The sequence below is a fragment of the Microcaecilia unicolor genome, chromosome 4 (assembly GCF_901765095.1).
Source record: "Microcaecilia unicolor chromosome 4, aMicUni1.1, whole genome shotgun sequence".
NCBI lineage: Eukaryota > Metazoa > Chordata > Amphibia > Gymnophiona > Siphonopidae > Microcaecilia > Microcaecilia unicolor.
Window position 1 is genome coordinate 11,366,110 of NC_044034.1, and position 18,640 is coordinate 11,384,749.

At 41.7% G+C, this 18,640-nt stretch overlaps 2 protein-coding genes across 5 annotated transcripts in view; one reads left to right on the top strand and one right to left on the bottom strand.

Moving 5' to 3' along the window:
• LOC115468286 (E3 ubiquitin-protein ligase TRIM39-like) overlaps window positions 1–18,640 on the top strand; it is an 875,973-nt gene that overhangs the window by 692,016 nt on the left and 165,317 nt on the right. The gene's annotated exons all lie outside the window — the stretch shown is intronic.
• Window positions 1–18,640, bottom strand: part of LOC115468283 (E3 ubiquitin-protein ligase TRIM39-like) — a 572,298-nt gene that overhangs the window by 509,217 nt on the left and 44,441 nt on the right. The window contains exons 5-6 of the mRNA XM_030199882.1: window positions 9,324–9,433; window positions 5,648–5,653 (exon numbers count right to left, since the gene is read on the bottom strand). Coding sequence (XP_030055742.1) covers window positions 5,648–5,653; window positions 9,324–9,433 — 116 coding nt within the window. The remainder of the gene's footprint in view (window positions 1–5,647; window positions 5,654–9,323; window positions 9,434–18,640) is intronic.

Sequence of the window (18,640 nt, forward strand, 5' to 3'; positions counted from 1 at the left end):
GCCGGTGAAGATAGTACAGGGTAACATAGGGGTGGGGTGGAGAAGGGAGCAGGAAGGGAGGAAGAGTGGGGGGAGGGATGAGGATTCAATTAGGAAATGGTCAAACGCCATATGTTATACATACAGACTCAACGGGAAGTGGAAGGCCCCGAGTTAGCTTTAGTTTTATAGGGCAAGCCCCCGGGCGAGGAGACAATGGATTCTTAGTGGAGGATAGGGAGAACATTAGAGATAGAAATGTGCGATAAGAAACTCCCTGTGGTCTAGGCCATGCTGGTCCGCATAGTGACGTGGAAGTGGGCGGTATAACATGCCGATTAAACGTGCTAAGATATTAACTGCCCTGTCAGGTATGGGGCAGATGTCTCGTGCCTACAGGAAGCCCGCCTTTCTGATCTAGAACACAAAAAACTGCAAAGAGCCTGGGTGGGGAAGGTCTTCACTAGCCCTTCTCAAGGAAGGAAGGGGGAGTAGCAGTACTATTTAGGAAGGGCCTGCCATACCGGGCTTCCCTGGTAACCAGGGATCCGCAAGGGCATTATTTATTATTACATATTTGGCTGCAGGGGCTGAAATAAATCTGCTAGTGGTATATTGCCCCAATCAACAAAATCCGGAATTTTACCAGTCCATACTTCAGACGTGTCACCATAAAGGAGGGACACCTTTAATGTTGGCGGGAGATTTTAACCTAATTATGGACCCAGGGCTTGATTGTACCAACCCCGCTTCACAACATTATACCGGATATAGTAGAGTAAATACCCTTCCTTCCATACACAAACGCTAGACTTGGCGGATGTTTGGCGAGCCCTACACCCATCTGAGAAAGACTACTCACACCGGTCTCGAGCTCATGGGACACAGGGTAGAGGGTCTTCATATTAATAGCCCGCTCACTATTCCCCAGGGTGCACACAGCAGTAATAGGTCCAGAGGAGATCTCGGACCATGCCCCGGTGTGGGTAGATATTGAAACAAAAGTAGACGAAGGTGGGGGAGTGAACTGGAGAGACCAGCTTATTTATGATGACTTGTCCTTTCAAAAATACATATGCGAGAGATGGGGCGATTATATGGTTAATAATGCAAAGCATGACGATTAATGTCTCTATATTGGTTTGCCTCTAAGGCAGTGCTAAGAGGGGACATCATTGCATTTGTAAATCTCAGGAAAAAACGCACAGCTGCCAGTAATTTACTGTTAGAAGGCAGCTGCAAAAGGCAAAGTATGCATATACTCTACACCCTCTAATATTACACTTGAGAACTTACGGGCAACACAAATATCACTTAATACTTTGTTACATGAAAAAGAGACACACTCATTGCTGTATAGGAAATACAAACTGTGTGGGTATGGGAACCCTCCAGGGTGACTATTAGCTCGGGTGATAAAGACCTGGGAGGCCCTAGAGTGACAGATGCTTTAAAGATTTACGGGAAAGATAAGAAACAACCCCCAAAAATTGCACAGACACTCACTGCATACTTTGCTTCTCTGTATAAGCAAAGAAAACAGGGAACCAACAAGAACTTTCGGTATATCTGGCACAGGCTAAGCTTCCCATACTGAATGCAATAGAACAAAATGCTTTGAATGCCCCGTTGACTTTGAAAGAATTACAGGCAGCAATAAAACAGTTAAAGTTGCATTCAGCACCAGGGCCCGATGGATTCCCGGGAAAATATTACAAATTACTGCCCCCTAAGGCCTGGGGAGCCTTATTGGCGTATTTTGAAGATACCATAGAGAGAGGTTCCTTTCCCCTTTACGCCAACACTATGACCATAACTGATACCAAAACCAAATAAACCTAGAGAACAGGCGGAGCCGTATAGACCTATCTCATTATTAAATGTAGACAGAAAGTTAATAGCAAAAATTTTGGCAGAGCGCCTGGTCCCAATTTTGCCCCGATTAATTGGGCCTGAGCAGGTAGGCTTTGTTAGAAATTGCCACTGGTTTTAGACGTCAGAAGGTTGTTGGTGGCCATGGCTAGGTGTCAGGAAGACGGGAGGCCCGCCATGGTGTTAAGTTTAGACGCTGAAAAGGCCTTCGATAAAGTCAATTGGGAGTTCCTCTTCCAAACTTTAGAGCTTATGGGATTTAGAGGCTGGCATCAGAAAGCAGTAAAGACCCTATATAGTCAACCGAAGGCAGCAATCATGATTAATGGTATAAAAGATAAAGAGTTTAATATAGAATGTGGAACACGACAGGGATGTCCACTGTCCCCTATGCTATTTGTGCTCTCTTTAGAACCACTATTGCGATACTTACATTTGACAGATAGAGTGAGGGGAGTACGAGTGGCAGGACAACATATTCAAATATTGGCCTACGCAGATGACCTATTGGTGACAGTGTCAGACCCAGGCCACTCCTTGGACCCACTGCTGATGGCCTTGGAGACTTATCAACAACTGGCAGGTTTCTCTTTGAACTTTGACAAGTCCCAGGCATCGGCAGTGGTACCAGACCAGGGGACAGGTAGGACAGGAGCTTTCCCTTTTAAGTGGGCGGACGGATGGGGTGCTAAAATACCTGCAAACTTGACACAATTATATGCACATAATATCCAACGTCTGTTAAAAGACACACAACAGAGTCTGCGCGTGTGGGAGTCTTTACCAATAACTTTGCTGGGGAGAATAGCGCTGTATAATATGTTTATAGTCCCAAAATGGTTGTATGTATTTCAGTTGCTTCCTATATTTTGAAAAGAGTGGATGAACGAAAACTTAATAAAATGCTAAGGCACTTCCTTTGGAAAAAAAGAGCCGTCTACTGCTACAAATAATGTTTGCTCCTGTGGAATATGGAGGATTGGGACTAATAAGCATGAGGAATATAACTGTCGCAAGTGGAATATGGCATATTAATGATTGGTTTCGTTCCAAATCAGATTATTCAAACACTGTATTAGAACTACAACTTTTGCTGAAGATACATTTCAGTAATTTTTTTTTGTTACATTTGTACCCCACACTTTCCCACTTATGGCAGGCTCAATGCGGCTTACATGGGGCAATGGAGGGTTACGTGACTTTCCCAGAGTCACAAGGAGCTGCCTGTGCCTGAAGTGGGAATCAAACTCAGTTCCCCAGGACCAAAGTCCATCACCCTTGCAGATCACCAATGTGGCCGTGCAGGAGTCTGATGTCCTGGACGTCAGACTCACAGAAACAGAAGCCTGCGCAGCCTTCTACATGGAATGTTGCTAGTGGAATAAAAAATTCCATGTAGAATCTCCAATAGTAGCAACATTCCATGTAGAATCTCCAATAGTATCTATTTTATTTTTGTTACATTTGTACCCTGCGCTTTCCCACTCATGGCAGGCTCAATGCGGCTTACATGGGGCAATGGAGGGTTAAGTGACTTGCCCAGAGTCACAAGGAGCTGCCTGTGCCTGCAGTGGGAATTGAACTCAGTTCCTCAGTTCCCTAGGACCAAAGTCCACCGCTAGGCCACTCCTCCACTTATGTATGCTTACATACTGGTGGAGGACAGGTACTGAGTATATTAAGACTTACAGGAATTATGAGTTCTGCAAAAGTGACATGGAAATGGATATATCGGTTACATCAATTTTCATCAAAGGTGACTCCATGTCTGTCAATCACCAACAACCCAAAATTCTGACTAGGTTGCATATACCCAGCCTTCTCAGGCTGGGAAAGAAGGGGGATAATATATCTTCTTCATGTATTAACATTGGAGGGTAAACTTCAAACTTTTCAAGATTTACAAGCTGAGTACTCTATATCCTCTAAAGACATCTTCCATTATGTCCAATTGCAACATTTTGTTCATGCTTTACTGTGGTGTCACGCTTTCACAGCAGGAAACTGGGTTTGTGAGCCCTTGGGCCACTGCCGAGGAGCGGCAGTGGCAGGAAAAACCACCCCACACCAGAAGCAAGGCAGAACAGACGTACCAGCAAATCCAGGCTAGGTCTCTAGGCAGTCAGCCAGCAAGCAGAAGACAGGTCCAGGCAAAGGTTCAAAAGGCAGGCGACAAGCAAAGCAAAGTCTAGGTCCAGGCAAAAGGTCAAAAGGCAGGCGGCAAACAAAAGCAAAGTCAGGTCCTGGCAGAAGTCTCTATGCAGGCGGCAAGCAAAAGCAAAGTCAGGTCCTGGCAGAAGTCTCTATGCAGGCGGCAAGCAAAAGCAGTAGTCAGGTCCAGACAAAAGTTCAAAAGGCAGGCAGCGAGCAAAAGCAAAGTCAGATCCAGGCAAAAGTTCCAAAGGCAGGCGGCAAGCAAAGTCTAAGTCCAAGTCCAGACAAGGTTCAAAAGGCAGGAAACCAGCAAAAACAGAATCAGGTCCAGACAAAGTCTCTCAGGCAAAAGTGCACAAGCACCCACATACCAGGGCCTAAGACGCAATGCAAAGGCAAAGCCGGAGAGTGTCAAAATGGCTAATAAGCCCAAACAGGTAAGACTCAGCTGCAGCAATCACCAGGAAGCTATGGTGGCTGTGCACGCTCAATCCAAGCAAGCAAACCTGGCAGCCTGGAAGATCCAGACCGGACTCAGCTAAAATCTGGAAAGGGTGATGGTCCATATCAGCCTCCTGTTCTGGACACCAGAGGGCGAGGAAAGCACAGATGTAACACGTGGACTGACCTAACGGAGGATGTGCAGGTGGAACTGTCAACAGCTTATTCTTTAGAGGCACAAGAGAAAGTACTGCTTTCATTCCACCACCGTCATATCAGGGACACAATACTTACGGATAGCGAAAGCATGGGAAAATGACTTACCCCTAAAGCTGACCCCAGAACGGATGAAAGAACATATACTGTCAATCCGTAGGCACTCGGTGTTTTCTATACATTGGGAAATACAATATAAATTTGCCCTACGTACATATGTTGCTCCTCGGAGGGCGTTCCACATGGGAGTATCCCCATGGGGGACCTGCCCAAAATGTGGGGCAGAAGGGGCCTCACTGGGCCACATGTTTTGGTCATGCAATGGGGCTTACAAAATTTTGGAAGGCCTTAATTTCCCAGGTGTCCGGAATGTGGAATGTGAGGTGGTGCTATGATGCAATATTGTTGTTTGGTAGTCCGAGAGGAATGAGAACTTTCATACGGAAAGCCATCGTCACAGCAAAACAAGCTATACTGGCAGAGTGGATATCTAACCGATACCCTACAGCACAACAATGGAGAGTGCGTATGATTACTCTCTTAAGAATGGAGCGAATAGACATAAAAAACCTCTCCTCGGTCAGAGGAGAAGAGTGGCAGGCATTGTTGGAGCCCATTTTTTTAACACTTTAACCCCAATGGCACGGAGCCATCTGTTGAATAGGTAGTTCCCAATAGATTGGATAACACTAGTGTAACCGTGTAGACTAGGCATGGAGCTTCGGGGGGGGGGGGGAGGGGGTAAGGGGGGATAAAGGAAAGGGTAGGAAAGTAGGTTTAGGATGTTTAGCGGACAGAAAGACAAATGTGTAACTGTATGAGTGTCTTTAGTTAATTTGTTAATAAAAATGATTGAGACATAAAAAAAAACAGGCAGCATCACAAAACATGTATTCGTTAAAAAATTAATGCATTAATAGCGTTATTAATGTGTTAATTGCCCTCCCCTAAAATATATATATGTTTCTAACTGAATAAAACTTACCAAATCCTGCGGGATGTGATTTTATTTTGTAAAAAAAAAAAAGAAAGAGAAATGTTAGAGATTTTGAATTGTAAAAATGTCCTTCAATGATCTTATAAGTACATTCATACATAAGAACAGCCATCCAGGGAAAGACTGAAGGTCCATCAAGCCCAGTATCCTGTTTCCAACAGTGGTGAATCCAGGTCACAAGTATCTGGCAAGATCCCAAAAGAGTAAAACACATTTTCTGCCGCTTATCCCAGGAATAAGCTTATGACATAGTAAACACGAGACTTCCAGGGTGCAATGCAACAAAATAAAACAATCTTTGCCTTATCACCCATTCCTTCTTCAGGTTACACTCAATAGGAGTGACAATAGACAAAGCAAGGTCACTGTTGCTTTGGGCAGAACTGATGGTACAGCTGTTAAAAAGTATGAATGTGACATTATCCAGCCCATATTCAGCCCATGGCAGTCAGCAAAATCCACAAAAACATATGAATCCAGTCATATAAACAACCATATTCCCACCCCTAACCATTCCCTTTTTCACTCCCCCCACCCTTTAAGCAACCATAATAATGAGAAAAAGACTGCATAGTTCGTGTGATATTGACTGGATAATATGCTAGTTTTTTGTGTTTTGTATATGAGATATGTGCTATTTTTCATTAGTTGCACAATTTGCGCCATTATGTGACATCAGCCTTATACATTATTTATTACGTGACAGATGCTGCTCTTTTCCCATTTGCCCATTTTTTCTAAATAGCAGTGTTCCCAGATGTTCCTTTGAAGTTTAAGTGTTGAAGGGAGACTGTGTTTTCTTTTGTGAGTGTGCAAGTAGCTGGTAAAAGTGGGAGTTTCACTTCAGCTGAGGCTCTGTGAATTATATGTCCTGATCTTCCCAGGTACTGTTTAGGCAGTATACAGATGTTTAGTTAGTATTATAATTAATATTTCAGTTACCTGTTATTGTTTGCTATTTCCACTGTTTTGTTCCACTGTTCAATAAACCTAACTGTTTGTTCGCCCTATTTGTCTGGACTGATAAAGAATCCTGGTGGTTTGTGTGTTGGGTCTGTGAGTGCTTTCTGGGAACTGTGGTACCACTGGGACTGTGGCCCAAGTAACCTAGAAATCACTGGGGATAACTTGAGAGTGGGAGACTTGCCCAGAGGCGGTTGTGACCCAGTCGGTGGGAGGAGGGTGCTAGTGTAGAGCACAAGCAGCAGGTGAAGGCAGACCTGAGCTGTGTTGGGGATAGACCCTTTAAGTTGCTCCAGGATAACCCCGGGTGGTTGGCTATTGTGTTTCGTGACAACCTTGTGTCTTTGATTTTGGTTAAATGTTACTTTAGTGCATCAGTATGATTCTGGGCATAGCGGCTTAGATTTATGCTTTTTTTGTAATGTCTCTCTCAAATTCCATCTGATGCACTATTTGTCTTATTTGAAGCACCATTTCCACTTTTACAAAGGCGCAGGAGGGCCTATGCGTGTACAGTGAGCACCAAATTGGCACTGCTGCCTGGCTAGCATGTGAGCCGGGTGGTAATTCCAAACTTAGAATGCACTGAATCCCGTGGCAGAAAAATAAACGGTTGGCGCGTGTTGCATGTTTACCGTGCAGGTAGCACATGAGAGCTTACCGCTAGGTCAATGGGTGGCGGTAAGGTCTCAGGACAAAAGTGGTTTCAATGTTAGTGCATAAATGGCCCATCCTGCGCTCAAAAGATGCACTCATACTACCGAAGGCCACTTTTACTGTGGCTTAGAAAAAGGACCCTTATTTTTACAATGTCACTCAGTTGATCCATTTTGTTTTAAACACTGGCAGGAGAATGAGTTTCATGGTTTGTTGTCATTTTAGATATTTCACGCTTTTTTTGTCCAGACGCCTGGTGCCTTCCACTTTAATTTTAATTTTTTTTTTTATATTATGGCTCTGCTGCTTCAATCTATGCTCTTTGTCTCTTTCACAACCTGTTTTATGTACATATTCACAGATTTCGTGTAAGTTTCATCCAACAGGCATATTGTATCACCATCTGATGTCTTTTTATCACTTGTTCTATATTAACAATTCTCCATAAATGTTTCTTTGCGTTTAATTATTGCTGGGAGAGTATGTGCTGTTTATGACACCTTCTAGTTAGAACTGTGATTTTGGTTGTACCATGATTTTTTACCATCTGCAAGTACTGTTTGATTTGGTTGTTCATAAAGGACCCCTTTTACCAAGCTGAGGCAAAAGGGGGCCTGCACTGGTGTAAAAGGGTTGGTCTTTCTTTTCTGAAGGAAATGGTCGTGCGGGAAGTAAAGCCAGTGTGGTCTTATGTTCGATCATTAATTTGTTTTATAGCACCAATATGTCTTCATACTCTTTTTAAAGGTGCAGAAAAAGTGGCCTGTAGCAGTACGAGTGCATATAAAAAATGTTAATAAGGATAAACATAAACAAAGCCAAACTGAGAAAATAGTTTTTAATGGAAAGGAAGGTGGATCTGTGGAAGACAAAAGAATCTCTCAGGATTTGCAAAATGATGGTTGAGGGTCTGTGGTAAGTGAGACGGACAGACTGGATGGGGCTTATGGACTCCATCTACCGAGATGTTCAGTCTTTGTCTGTGGTCAGAATTCTCTCAGATTTTCACCAATAGATAATAGTTTCTTGGTACGTTACCCCCGTCACTATACTGCAACAACTCTGAGCAGTCTATCCTTCCACTGCCCACACTAAACTTGCTAACCTCAGGGGCAATAATAGCACTGAAATTTGGACAGCCTGTCTCAGCATTATCCACGTAGTGCCTGGATGGTTCGGAGGCTGAGCTTGGGTAAAGTCAGGTTACCTCATTAGTGGCAAGATTCAGTCTAGTGACTGGGTAACTATCTGGATAAAATTAGGACAGCAAAAAGACTGTGATAACTTTATCTGGGTTATTATTCGGTACCCGTCAGAATATTGCCAGTCAATGTATATCCAAATACTCAGTATCTTGGTACAGCCCAGCACTGAAAATCCAGGTATGAAAATCCAGAGGCTGAACATCACAGCTTCAATATTATTCTCTCAATGCCTGGATCTAATATAGGGAATGCTTTCCTGGGAAAACCAATTACAGGCTGATTATTTAAACTTTAGAAAACAGTTGAAATCCTTTTTATATACTCAGTTCCTTCTTTAATCAGGCATTTGGTTATTGATCATCACTGAAGTATAAATACTGTTATATGAATGTCATGGTCATGATTAAATGTTTTATTGCCTTTATATAGGTTGAATTATACCGTGCCTAGAACTGCAGATTATAAATTATTTTAAACAAATAAATACAAAAATATTTAGTTCCTGAGTTTCTAAAGTAGGTTTCCTATAAGGGTTTTTTTTTCTTTTCTTGAAGTATTAAACGAAGGTCCCTGTTAGGTGAATATTGGGATTTGTTCCTTAGAAAGCAGTTGAGGTGGGTTGAACAGTGTAACAATGTAACTTACTGCAGAGTGAACAATGTAACACTATAATTTATTGTGGGGTGAACAGTGCTACACTGTATTTTCCTGGGGGCTGAACAATGTAACACTGTGTCTGTTTCTCAGATTTATACTTTTATTTCTGCACATTTTTAGTGGAATCATCCAGAGCATTTGTAAAGAAGACAAACCAAATTAAAAAGAGATCAATTCCTCACCTCCAAATTTTGTAATCCATTTCTTCAGCTGCTGTGGGTAGCTCAATTGGAAACCCACTTTCAGATCAGTAGAAACAGCCTCTGGTTCTGGAAACTTCATTTTCTCACACCTATGGGTTAGAGAGTCACTGGGATTACTCAGGGGATAGAGATGTGACAGTGGAAGGAATGAGATATATCAGGAGCAATCAGTTTTCTGTGATTATGGGACTGATTTTTGAAATAGGAAAACAATAAAAAAAAAAAAGTGGCACAAAATGGCATTTGGAAATCGCTATTTTTGAAACCCATTTTTTAAACATTTTCCTATGCAAGGGAGTGTGTTAAGGGGGGATTTGGGCATTCCTAACACTCAGATGCTTTTCTGCCATAATGAAACAAAACACAAATGTCCAGGGCTACAATTTAGATGTTTTGGTCTAGATTTGTTTTTATCACAACTAAGTCACAACAAGGTGCCTTAAATGATTAAATGACTACTGGAGGGATTAAGGCATGACCCCCCCCCCTTACTCCCCTACTGGTCACTGACCCCCTCCCACTCCCCAAAGATGTGAAAGAAACAGTATATAGCAGCCTCTATGACTGCCTCAGATGTTATGGTCAGTACTATTAGAGCAGCAAGCAGGTCCCTGGAGTAGCCTAGTGGTCAGTGCAGTGTACAGAAGGAGACCCCAGCCCCATATCTCACTCTATCTGTTACACTTGTAGTGAAAAGTGTGAGCCTTCCAAAACTTACCAAAAGCCTACTGTGCCTACATATAGGTGAGACCTGCAGCCATAAAGGCTATTGTAGTTGTGTACAGTAGTTTTTTGGTGGGTTTTGGGGGCTCACCATACAAGATTTGGGGCTATGGTAAGATATATACCTGGGGACCTTTTATGTGAAGTCCACTGTAGCGCCCCCTAGGGTGCCCCACTGCTCTGCTGGGGTCCGTGTAGCCAGTCTACTAAGAATGCTGGCCCACATACATCCTAATGGCTTGATTTTGTGTGTTTTTCACTTAGATGTTTTAAATTTGTTGGATTATTTGTAGTAAATAATTAGCAGATTTTAGTACACACAGCTTCAGCTTTAGAAATGTTAATTTCTTCTTCATCTCTCTGTCATACACCCCAGAATAATTCACTGCTGAGTCACTTTAAAGTTGAAGTAACAAAACATCTGTTTACTCACAGTTTGTAGTTAGATTATAATCAGACAGGCTTATATACATAATACTATACATTTGTATTATCAGCTCCTTCCATGTGCTTAGATGGTAATGGATGCTCACACCACCATAGATCCTCTCAGGTTAGGAGAGATCATGAGCTCCATGTGCTGTGTCTAAACCCCCACAGGAAGTTGCATAGCTGTGACCTCTCTAGGAAATTCACATCAGAGGTCACAGAGTAATCACAGAGAAATAATAGGTGACAGGCAATGCATGTAAAATACAATACATTATTCCAACAAACCCCTTCTCATGCATAACTGTCATGCAATTATTTATTCATACAAAGTCCAAGCTTTATACGCAGATTCTCAAAATGTTCTCTGGGTAACGGTTTGGTCATGATGTCAGCTGTCATCTCACTGGTGTGACAATAGTGTAGACTGATGACCCCTTCTTTCGCCAACTCTCGCACGTTGTGGTATTTCGTTGCGATGTGCTTGGTGCGTGACTGAACCTTGTCATTCTGTGACAGTCGGATGCAGCTCTGATTATCTTCCATTATCTGGATTGGTCTCTTTTCAGCTATTCCAAAATCCAGCAAAAGTTTTTCAATCCACATCAGTTCTCTGCACGCTTCTGATACGGCCACATATTCAGCTTCTGTAGAAGACAGACTCACAATACTTTGTTTATGACTGGCCCATGAAATTTGTACATTTCCATACATAAACACATATCCACTTGTGGATTTATAATCAGAATGATCCCCTGCCCAATCTGAATCACAGTAACATATTAGTTTTGGATTACTATTGGCTGAAATCTTCAATTTACAATCAATGGTACCTTTTAAATACCTTACCATCCTTTTAACTGCAGTCCAATCTGATTTGGTAGGTGAGCTGACCCTTCTGCTCAAAATTCCTACTGCATTTGCTATATCAGCCCTGTATGTGGTAGTTAGATAAAAGCTTACCTATGGCTGATCTATATTGGATGTTATCTGGTAAAGGTTCTCTACTGTTTCATCCTTCAGAAAATCAGTGATCATGGGAGTGCTTACAACTTGGGCATCTTGCATACCTAAACTTTCAATAAGCTCATTTATTTTCTGCTTCTGGCTTAGAAGATAAGAACCATCATTTTGTTTCTCAATTTCTATACCAAGATAGTATGATACATTACCAAGTTTTATCTCAACATTCAGGTTTAAATATTTTACAATGTCCTTGTACTCTTGCTCACTTTTGCTTGCAATGAGCAGATCATCAACAAAAGCTAAAATGTATGCATATTGTCCATTTCTGCACCTAGTGTACAACATTTATCTGCTTCACCTTGCTTAAATCCTAAATTTGTCAATATTTCATGCAATTTGTCATTCCAACATTTTGCACTTTGCTTTAATCCATAAAGACCTTTGTTTAATTTACACACTAGCTGTCTTTGTTTTGTATTTATGAAACCTGTTGGCTGTTCCATGTACAAGTCTTCAGTTATATCTCCATGAAGAAACGCTGTTTTCACATCAATGTGGTTGACTTGCATGCCTTTTGAGACTGCAATGCTCAGAAGTGTTCTAATTGTCGTGTGTTTCACTACAGGGCAAACAGTCATCAAAATCTTCTCCATATTTTTGAAGATATCCCTTTGCGACAATCTGGCTTTATACCTTTCCACTTTTCCTTGTGCATTCCTTTTAACTTGAATACCCATTTGCATCCTATAGCTTTCTTGCCAGGAGGTAATTTGTAAGAATCCAAGTATTATTTTTATCCAATGCATCAATTTCTTCTTGTGCAGCTTTACGCCATTCAGCAGCTTCTTCTGCTGGCATTTTCTCAATCTCATCCCATGTTAAGGGCTCTTGAGCTTCTGCTGACTTTGTTAGGTAAGACAGTCTTGGGGTTGGAACACCTTTGTTTTCCCTGGATGAGCGTCTGACAACAGGTTGGTCTGACCTTTCCGCATCCTCAAAATCTGAGAGTCCTTCTCCAATTGATTCCCCTTCTCCAACTGTACTGTCTCCTGCGATGATCCTTTCTGTGTCTGCTTCCTCTGCCTGTTCCTCGTTAGATACAGATGAGTTGCTTTCAGACATCTGCCTTGGTATGGCATTTATATACACTGGCATGTCTATTATGGTTCTAGTTTCATATTCTGGATGATAAGGCTCATCTGGGATAATCCAGCCTTTATCAACCCTTTTGTTTTCATCAAATATGTAACATGTCTTATGCCAACAATGCCAGTTTTCAGATTCAAAATTCTATATCCTTTGTGTCCTGGAGCATAGCCAACTAAAATGCCCCTTTCTGTTGTGGAATCCAGCTTATGCCTTCTTTGCTTTGGTACATGAGCATATGCTGTACTTCCAAATGTTCTTATGTGTGACAGGTTTGGCTTCCTACCATGCCATGTCTCATGTGGTGTGCGCTCAGCGCCTTTAGTTGGCATTCTGTTTTGTAGGTACACTGCTGTGAGAATGGCTTCCCCCATAGTCTTTTAGGGAGATTGCTATCTGACAGCATACATCTGGTCATTTCCACAAGTGACCTAAATTTTCTCTCTGCAACAGAATTTTGCTCTGGTGTATAAGCTACTGTTGTGATATGCTGAATGCCTTCTTGTTCTAAAAATGTGCGCATGCTTTGTGAAGTGAACTCACCACCATTGTCGGTCTGAAGAACCTTTGGTTTTCTTTCAAATTTATTGCTCACCATGGCTACGTATTTCTTCAGCATGTCTGTGACTTGACTTTTTTCTTTCAGCAAATAGGCCACACAATATCTAGAGAAATCATCCAAGAATATTAGCACAAATCTGTTATTTCCCAATGATGGGATATTAAACGGTCCACATAAGTCACTGTGTATTAAGTCCAGCACTTTATTACTCCTATTTCCTATGTATGCAGGAAATGAGGGTCTCACACCTTTTTGAGTAACACAGTCTATGCATTTCTCCATTTTACCAGCATCTGCACGTATCTGAATGCCGGTGGCGGTTGCTTACTGTAAAGATCCTGGATCACCTTAAAATCACGATGTCCCAGGCGGCGGTGCCAGATTTCCAGACTACATTTACCATCATTCTTCCTTACTTGCGCCATATGTGAGGCTTCACCTGAAATGTTCAGCTTATAAACATCATTATGCATAAAAGCTTCAGCATACACTTCATCATTTTTAGAGATTGTGCACTTACTGTTTTCAAAATGAATCACAAATCCCTTCTTATCTAATGTAGATACACTAAGCATATTACAAACTGCTTGGGGAATATACAAGACATCACTTACAGGAATTTCTTTAACTTCATTAGACACTTTGCATTTTAAGAATCCAATGCCTCTTGCTTGGATCTGAGCAGTCCCTGCGTTTGCAGTATTAAGAATACCTTCTTCTGGACTCATTTCCTGAAAGAAATCCTTACAATTGGTTAAATGGCATGTGCTCCCCGAATCCAAAATCCAAGTACTTTCATTTGAATTATTATTTACCATAGTCAAAGATTTTTCTGCCATTAGAAAGCCCTTTTGTTTATCATTGTCTTTCATACATTTCCTGCTAGGAAAATTCTTTTGTTCCATTGGCTTAGGTGAGCTAGAGGGAGTGTTTTGTGTTTCCTTACACCATTTAGATACATGTCCCTCCTTTCCACATAAATAGCAAATCAGCTTGCCCTTGGGTGGAGTTTTCCCATAGCTCCGCCTTCCTCTGTTCTTTGCCAAGAAATTTGTTTCATTTCTCTCTGACTTGCTTTGAGAACACATCTCCTCAGAATCATTTATTATGCATTCCTGCCTTAGTTTTGATGTTGCCTGTTCAAAAGATTGCCCTTCAATGGCTTCATTTACAGACCTAAAAACATCAAACTTCTTTGATAGTGAGGTAAAAAGAAATGCTCTTTTCAATGCATCACACATGGGAATTCCAGAAAGTTCTAACTTTTGAAATGAAGACATAAGATGCATAATGTGATCATTACATTTACTTTTATCCCTTAATTTGGTTTCATTCAACTCTGCTAATCAAATTGGTTGCTGCTTTGCATATGTAGTTGCATACATAGTTCTCAGTTTATATAAAATGTCCTTTGGTGTATCTTTTCCCTCCACTAATATGGCTTGTTTCTCTGAGAGAGCTTCCAAAAACATGCACTTCACATAATAGTTTGCATTGTCCCATTCAGCCATATTTTCAGCTGTTCTGTTTTGGTCTAAGCATATATTTAATCCTTTTGCTCGAAGGAGACATATGAATCTTAGTTCCCATTGCTGATAATTAAATTCAGTTAACTTAGGCACCTTGAGAGAGTAGAAAAATGGTGAATTTCCTCCCTCAGCCATTTTCTTAGCCTTGCCTTCTGTGTGGGGGAGAGAGAGACAGACTGAATCTTTCTTTTAAAACTTAAGAGAAAAAAATGTGGCTTTTTTTTACTGCCTGGTAATATTTCTCTTCTTTTTCAATTCCTGGCCCTGGGCCCATAACCCTTTTGTTGGATTATTTGTAGTAAATAATTAGCAGATTTTAGTACACACAGCTTCAGCTTTAGAAATGTTAATTTCTTTCTTCATCTCTCTGTCATACACCCCAGAATAATTCACTGCTGAGTCACTTTAAAGTTGAAGTAACAAAACATCTGTTTACTCACAGTTTGTAGTTAGATTATAATCAGACAGGCTTATATATACATAATACTATACATTTGTATTATCAGCTCCTTCCATGTGCTTAGATGGTAATGGATGCTCACACCACCATAGATCCTCTCAGGTTAGGAGAGATCATGAGCTCCATGTGCTGTGTCTAAACCCCCACAGGAAGTTGCATAGCTGTGACCTCTCTAGGAAATTCACATCAGAGGTCACAGAGTAATCACAGAGAAATAATAGGTGACAGGCAATGCATGTAAAATACAATACATTATTCCAACAAAATTTATATAGAATTTAGATCTAAATGTTATCTGCCAGTTGAAGTCTCCCAGTCACGTAAGGTCCTCTTGCAATTTTTCACAATCCTCTTGTGTTTTAAGAACTTTGAATAACTTTATGTCCTCAGCAAATTTAATCACCTCACTCATTATTCCCATTTCTAAATCATTTGTGACTAAGTTAAAAAGTGGAGGTCCCAGCACAGACCCTGAGGAACCCCATTATTTACCCTTCTCCATTGAGAATATTGACCATTTAACCCTACTCTGTTTTCTATCTTTTAACCAGTTCTTAATCCACAATAGGACACTCTCTCCAATCCCATGACTTTTTTGTTTCTTCATGAGAAATTCAAGGGGAACCTTATCAAGTGTCTTCTGAAAATCCAGATAAACAATATTGACTGGCTCACAATTATCCATATGTTTATTTACCATCCAAAGAAATATAAATACATTTTTATAGAATTACTCTCTTATGGACAACATCAGAGCAGAGACCATCACCAGCACCTCCTTCTGCAATAGGGTTAAGGGGCAGCACCACTGGCAGGGTAGAGGTGGAAAGGAGATTCACAGGGTGGAGTTTGGTGAGGATTGAAGAGAGGATTCATGGAGAGCCAAATAGGTGAGGACAGGAAGAGAGGAGATATCAGGGAGGTTGGTGGGAGAGAAGTTCTGGCAGTACAGGATGAAAAAGGGAGAGTGAAGGGGAAGAGAAGGTTGGTCTGTAATTCTCCTCCCCTCTGCTCCATCTCTTCCCTTCATTTCTCAGTGCTTCCTCCACACCTTAACTCTACCTGTCCTCATTCAATCCCACCTCCATTTCTCCCATTCTCAATCTCAATTCTCTCCTCACTAATCGATTAATTCCCTTCTTCCTCACCCAAACCCATCCATCCACATAGAAAAGGACAGAAAACTAACTTGTACCTGCTCAGAGCATCCTTCACATCCTAAAGGAAAATGAAACAGAGAATATTTCTAGTTAGATTTCAGTTTATGAGAACACATTATACATTAGGATACTCTACTCACAGCTCTGCTTAATCACATAACAGCTACAAAATTTTGATGCCATTTCTATGATCAGCATCCAAAATCTATTAAAAAACCCACCCAAACTCATTATGGAAACAAGTGTATCAGCCTGTTTCAAACCTACCATTTATCTCCTGCATTGTAGAAAAATTTATATTTGGGCAACGTTTTAAGTATTTAGATAAAACACATGTCCTTCATGCCAATCAATCAGACTTTTGGATGGGGCACAGTACTGAAACCTCCTTAGTGGCTCTGATCCATGACCTGCCTGTAGACATTCTCAAGGGCCTGTGATATGTGCATATGTGACTTACTGGGTCAAAAGGTATCAAAAGTGGCATAAGTGACTTATTTTTACCAGAGGATAGAGGGATATCAACTGTATAATCCTGCAAAATTTCAGCCCAACTACAGCTTTAAAAAATGAGAAATTAACCCCAGAAATCACATACCACACAGTTTTTAGGCTGTAGAACATGAAAAACATTAACATTGTGAAAAAATTGCACAGTCCCTCTCTACTGAACCTACGGTATACAAAACTTTCGAAAATGAAAGTTGCCCAATTTAATCATCCAAACATTTATAGACTTTATTTCTGTTAGTTATGTTGTCACGGTTTGTCAGGAGAATCATGGTGACAGCCAGAGTTGGTGAGCCCTTGTGCTGTTCTAAGACCAGTACTAGGCCAGCATGCGTGAACTCTGTTCCAGGAGTAGCAGTTGGAAAACTCAGTTCTTCACCTGTGATGAGTGATGTTCCCCAGTGGTTGGGCCCCTGGGTGCTGGTGGCCGACAGGACTTGGGGGGGGGGGGGGGATCTGGGTAGGATGGACTACTGGAAATGGTACTGGGTCTTTGGTTTCCTGATTGTCCCCTACCGCTGACCTGGGGAGTAAAGAGGAATCTCAATTAAGAGAAGTAGACCACTAGCTGGAGAGGAAAGTTGTGGCTCAGCAAAGCGACAACTGTGATAGTGGAAAACGATGGGTAGGCAGTGGATAGACCCAGTCCGGGAGCGTGGGATCGGAGTCAGAGGGTACCCATCCCAGAATCAGGGTGGTGCCAATGCAAAGGGTCACCATGCAGGGAGGTCAGGATTTATACAATTAAGAGGGTCACAGTCTTTGGGAATCATATTCTCAGGGATAGACATGGACAGGAGCATTGTAGAAAGTGTATATAGTCATGCTGAAGAGCATCTGTAAATAAATCCAGGACTGAGAAGTTCTGAGAGAAGAGGACATTTCTCTGGTAAGTGAACACTATTTTGCTTTGTGCTTTGGGAACTTAAAGATTGGGGTTTAATGGAGGAATTGTAGGTTAGTGATAGGCAAAATACAAATATAAAAAAGCAAATATTATCAACTAATCTCCATCATCTTTTCCCCTTAGTTTTAAAACTTGAACTTTGTACCACAGCATTAACAGACTCTAGCAGGCACTGCAGGATCTAGTTTAAAATTAAGGGGGAATAAAAAGAGAGAGAGAGAAAAGCAAGCATTATTAACTAGTTGCCGTGGAGGGGCATAATCAAATGGGGGCGACCATCTCTAATGACGTTCCGGCAAAGGGGCAGGGAAACCCGTATTATTGAAACAAGATGGACGTCCATCTTTCGTTTTATTATGTGTCATATGTGTGTATCCGATGCAAAGAGTTCCTAACTCTCAGAGAATGTGTCTGTTCTCTTGAGGCTAGAGTAGCAGACTTGGTGGAGCTGAGGGAGACAGAGAGGTACATAGAAGAGACCTACAGGGATGTTGTAGAGAAGTCCCATCTCCAGTCTGATAGCTCTTGTGCTACCTTGGAGGAGGGAGGTCTCCTAGAAGGACAGCATCACCTTGGTGAAGTAGGAAGTACTCCTGTAGCCAGGACCTGCCTACCAGGGGATGTACTATCCTCTTGCACCGAGGATATGTCTCCAAATGCTGACCGGGAGGGAAAGGTTAGGACAGCTGCTTTAGTTGGTGATTCGATCATTAGGTATATAGATAGCTGGATGGCTGGTGGACATGAGGATCACCTGGTGACTTGCCTGCCTGGTGCGAAGGTGGGGGACCTCACGCGTCACCTAGATAGGATTTTAGATAGTGCTGGGGAGGAGCAGCTGTCTTGGTACATGTGGGTACCAATGACAGGAAATGGGGAGAGAGGTTCTGGAAGCCAAATTTAG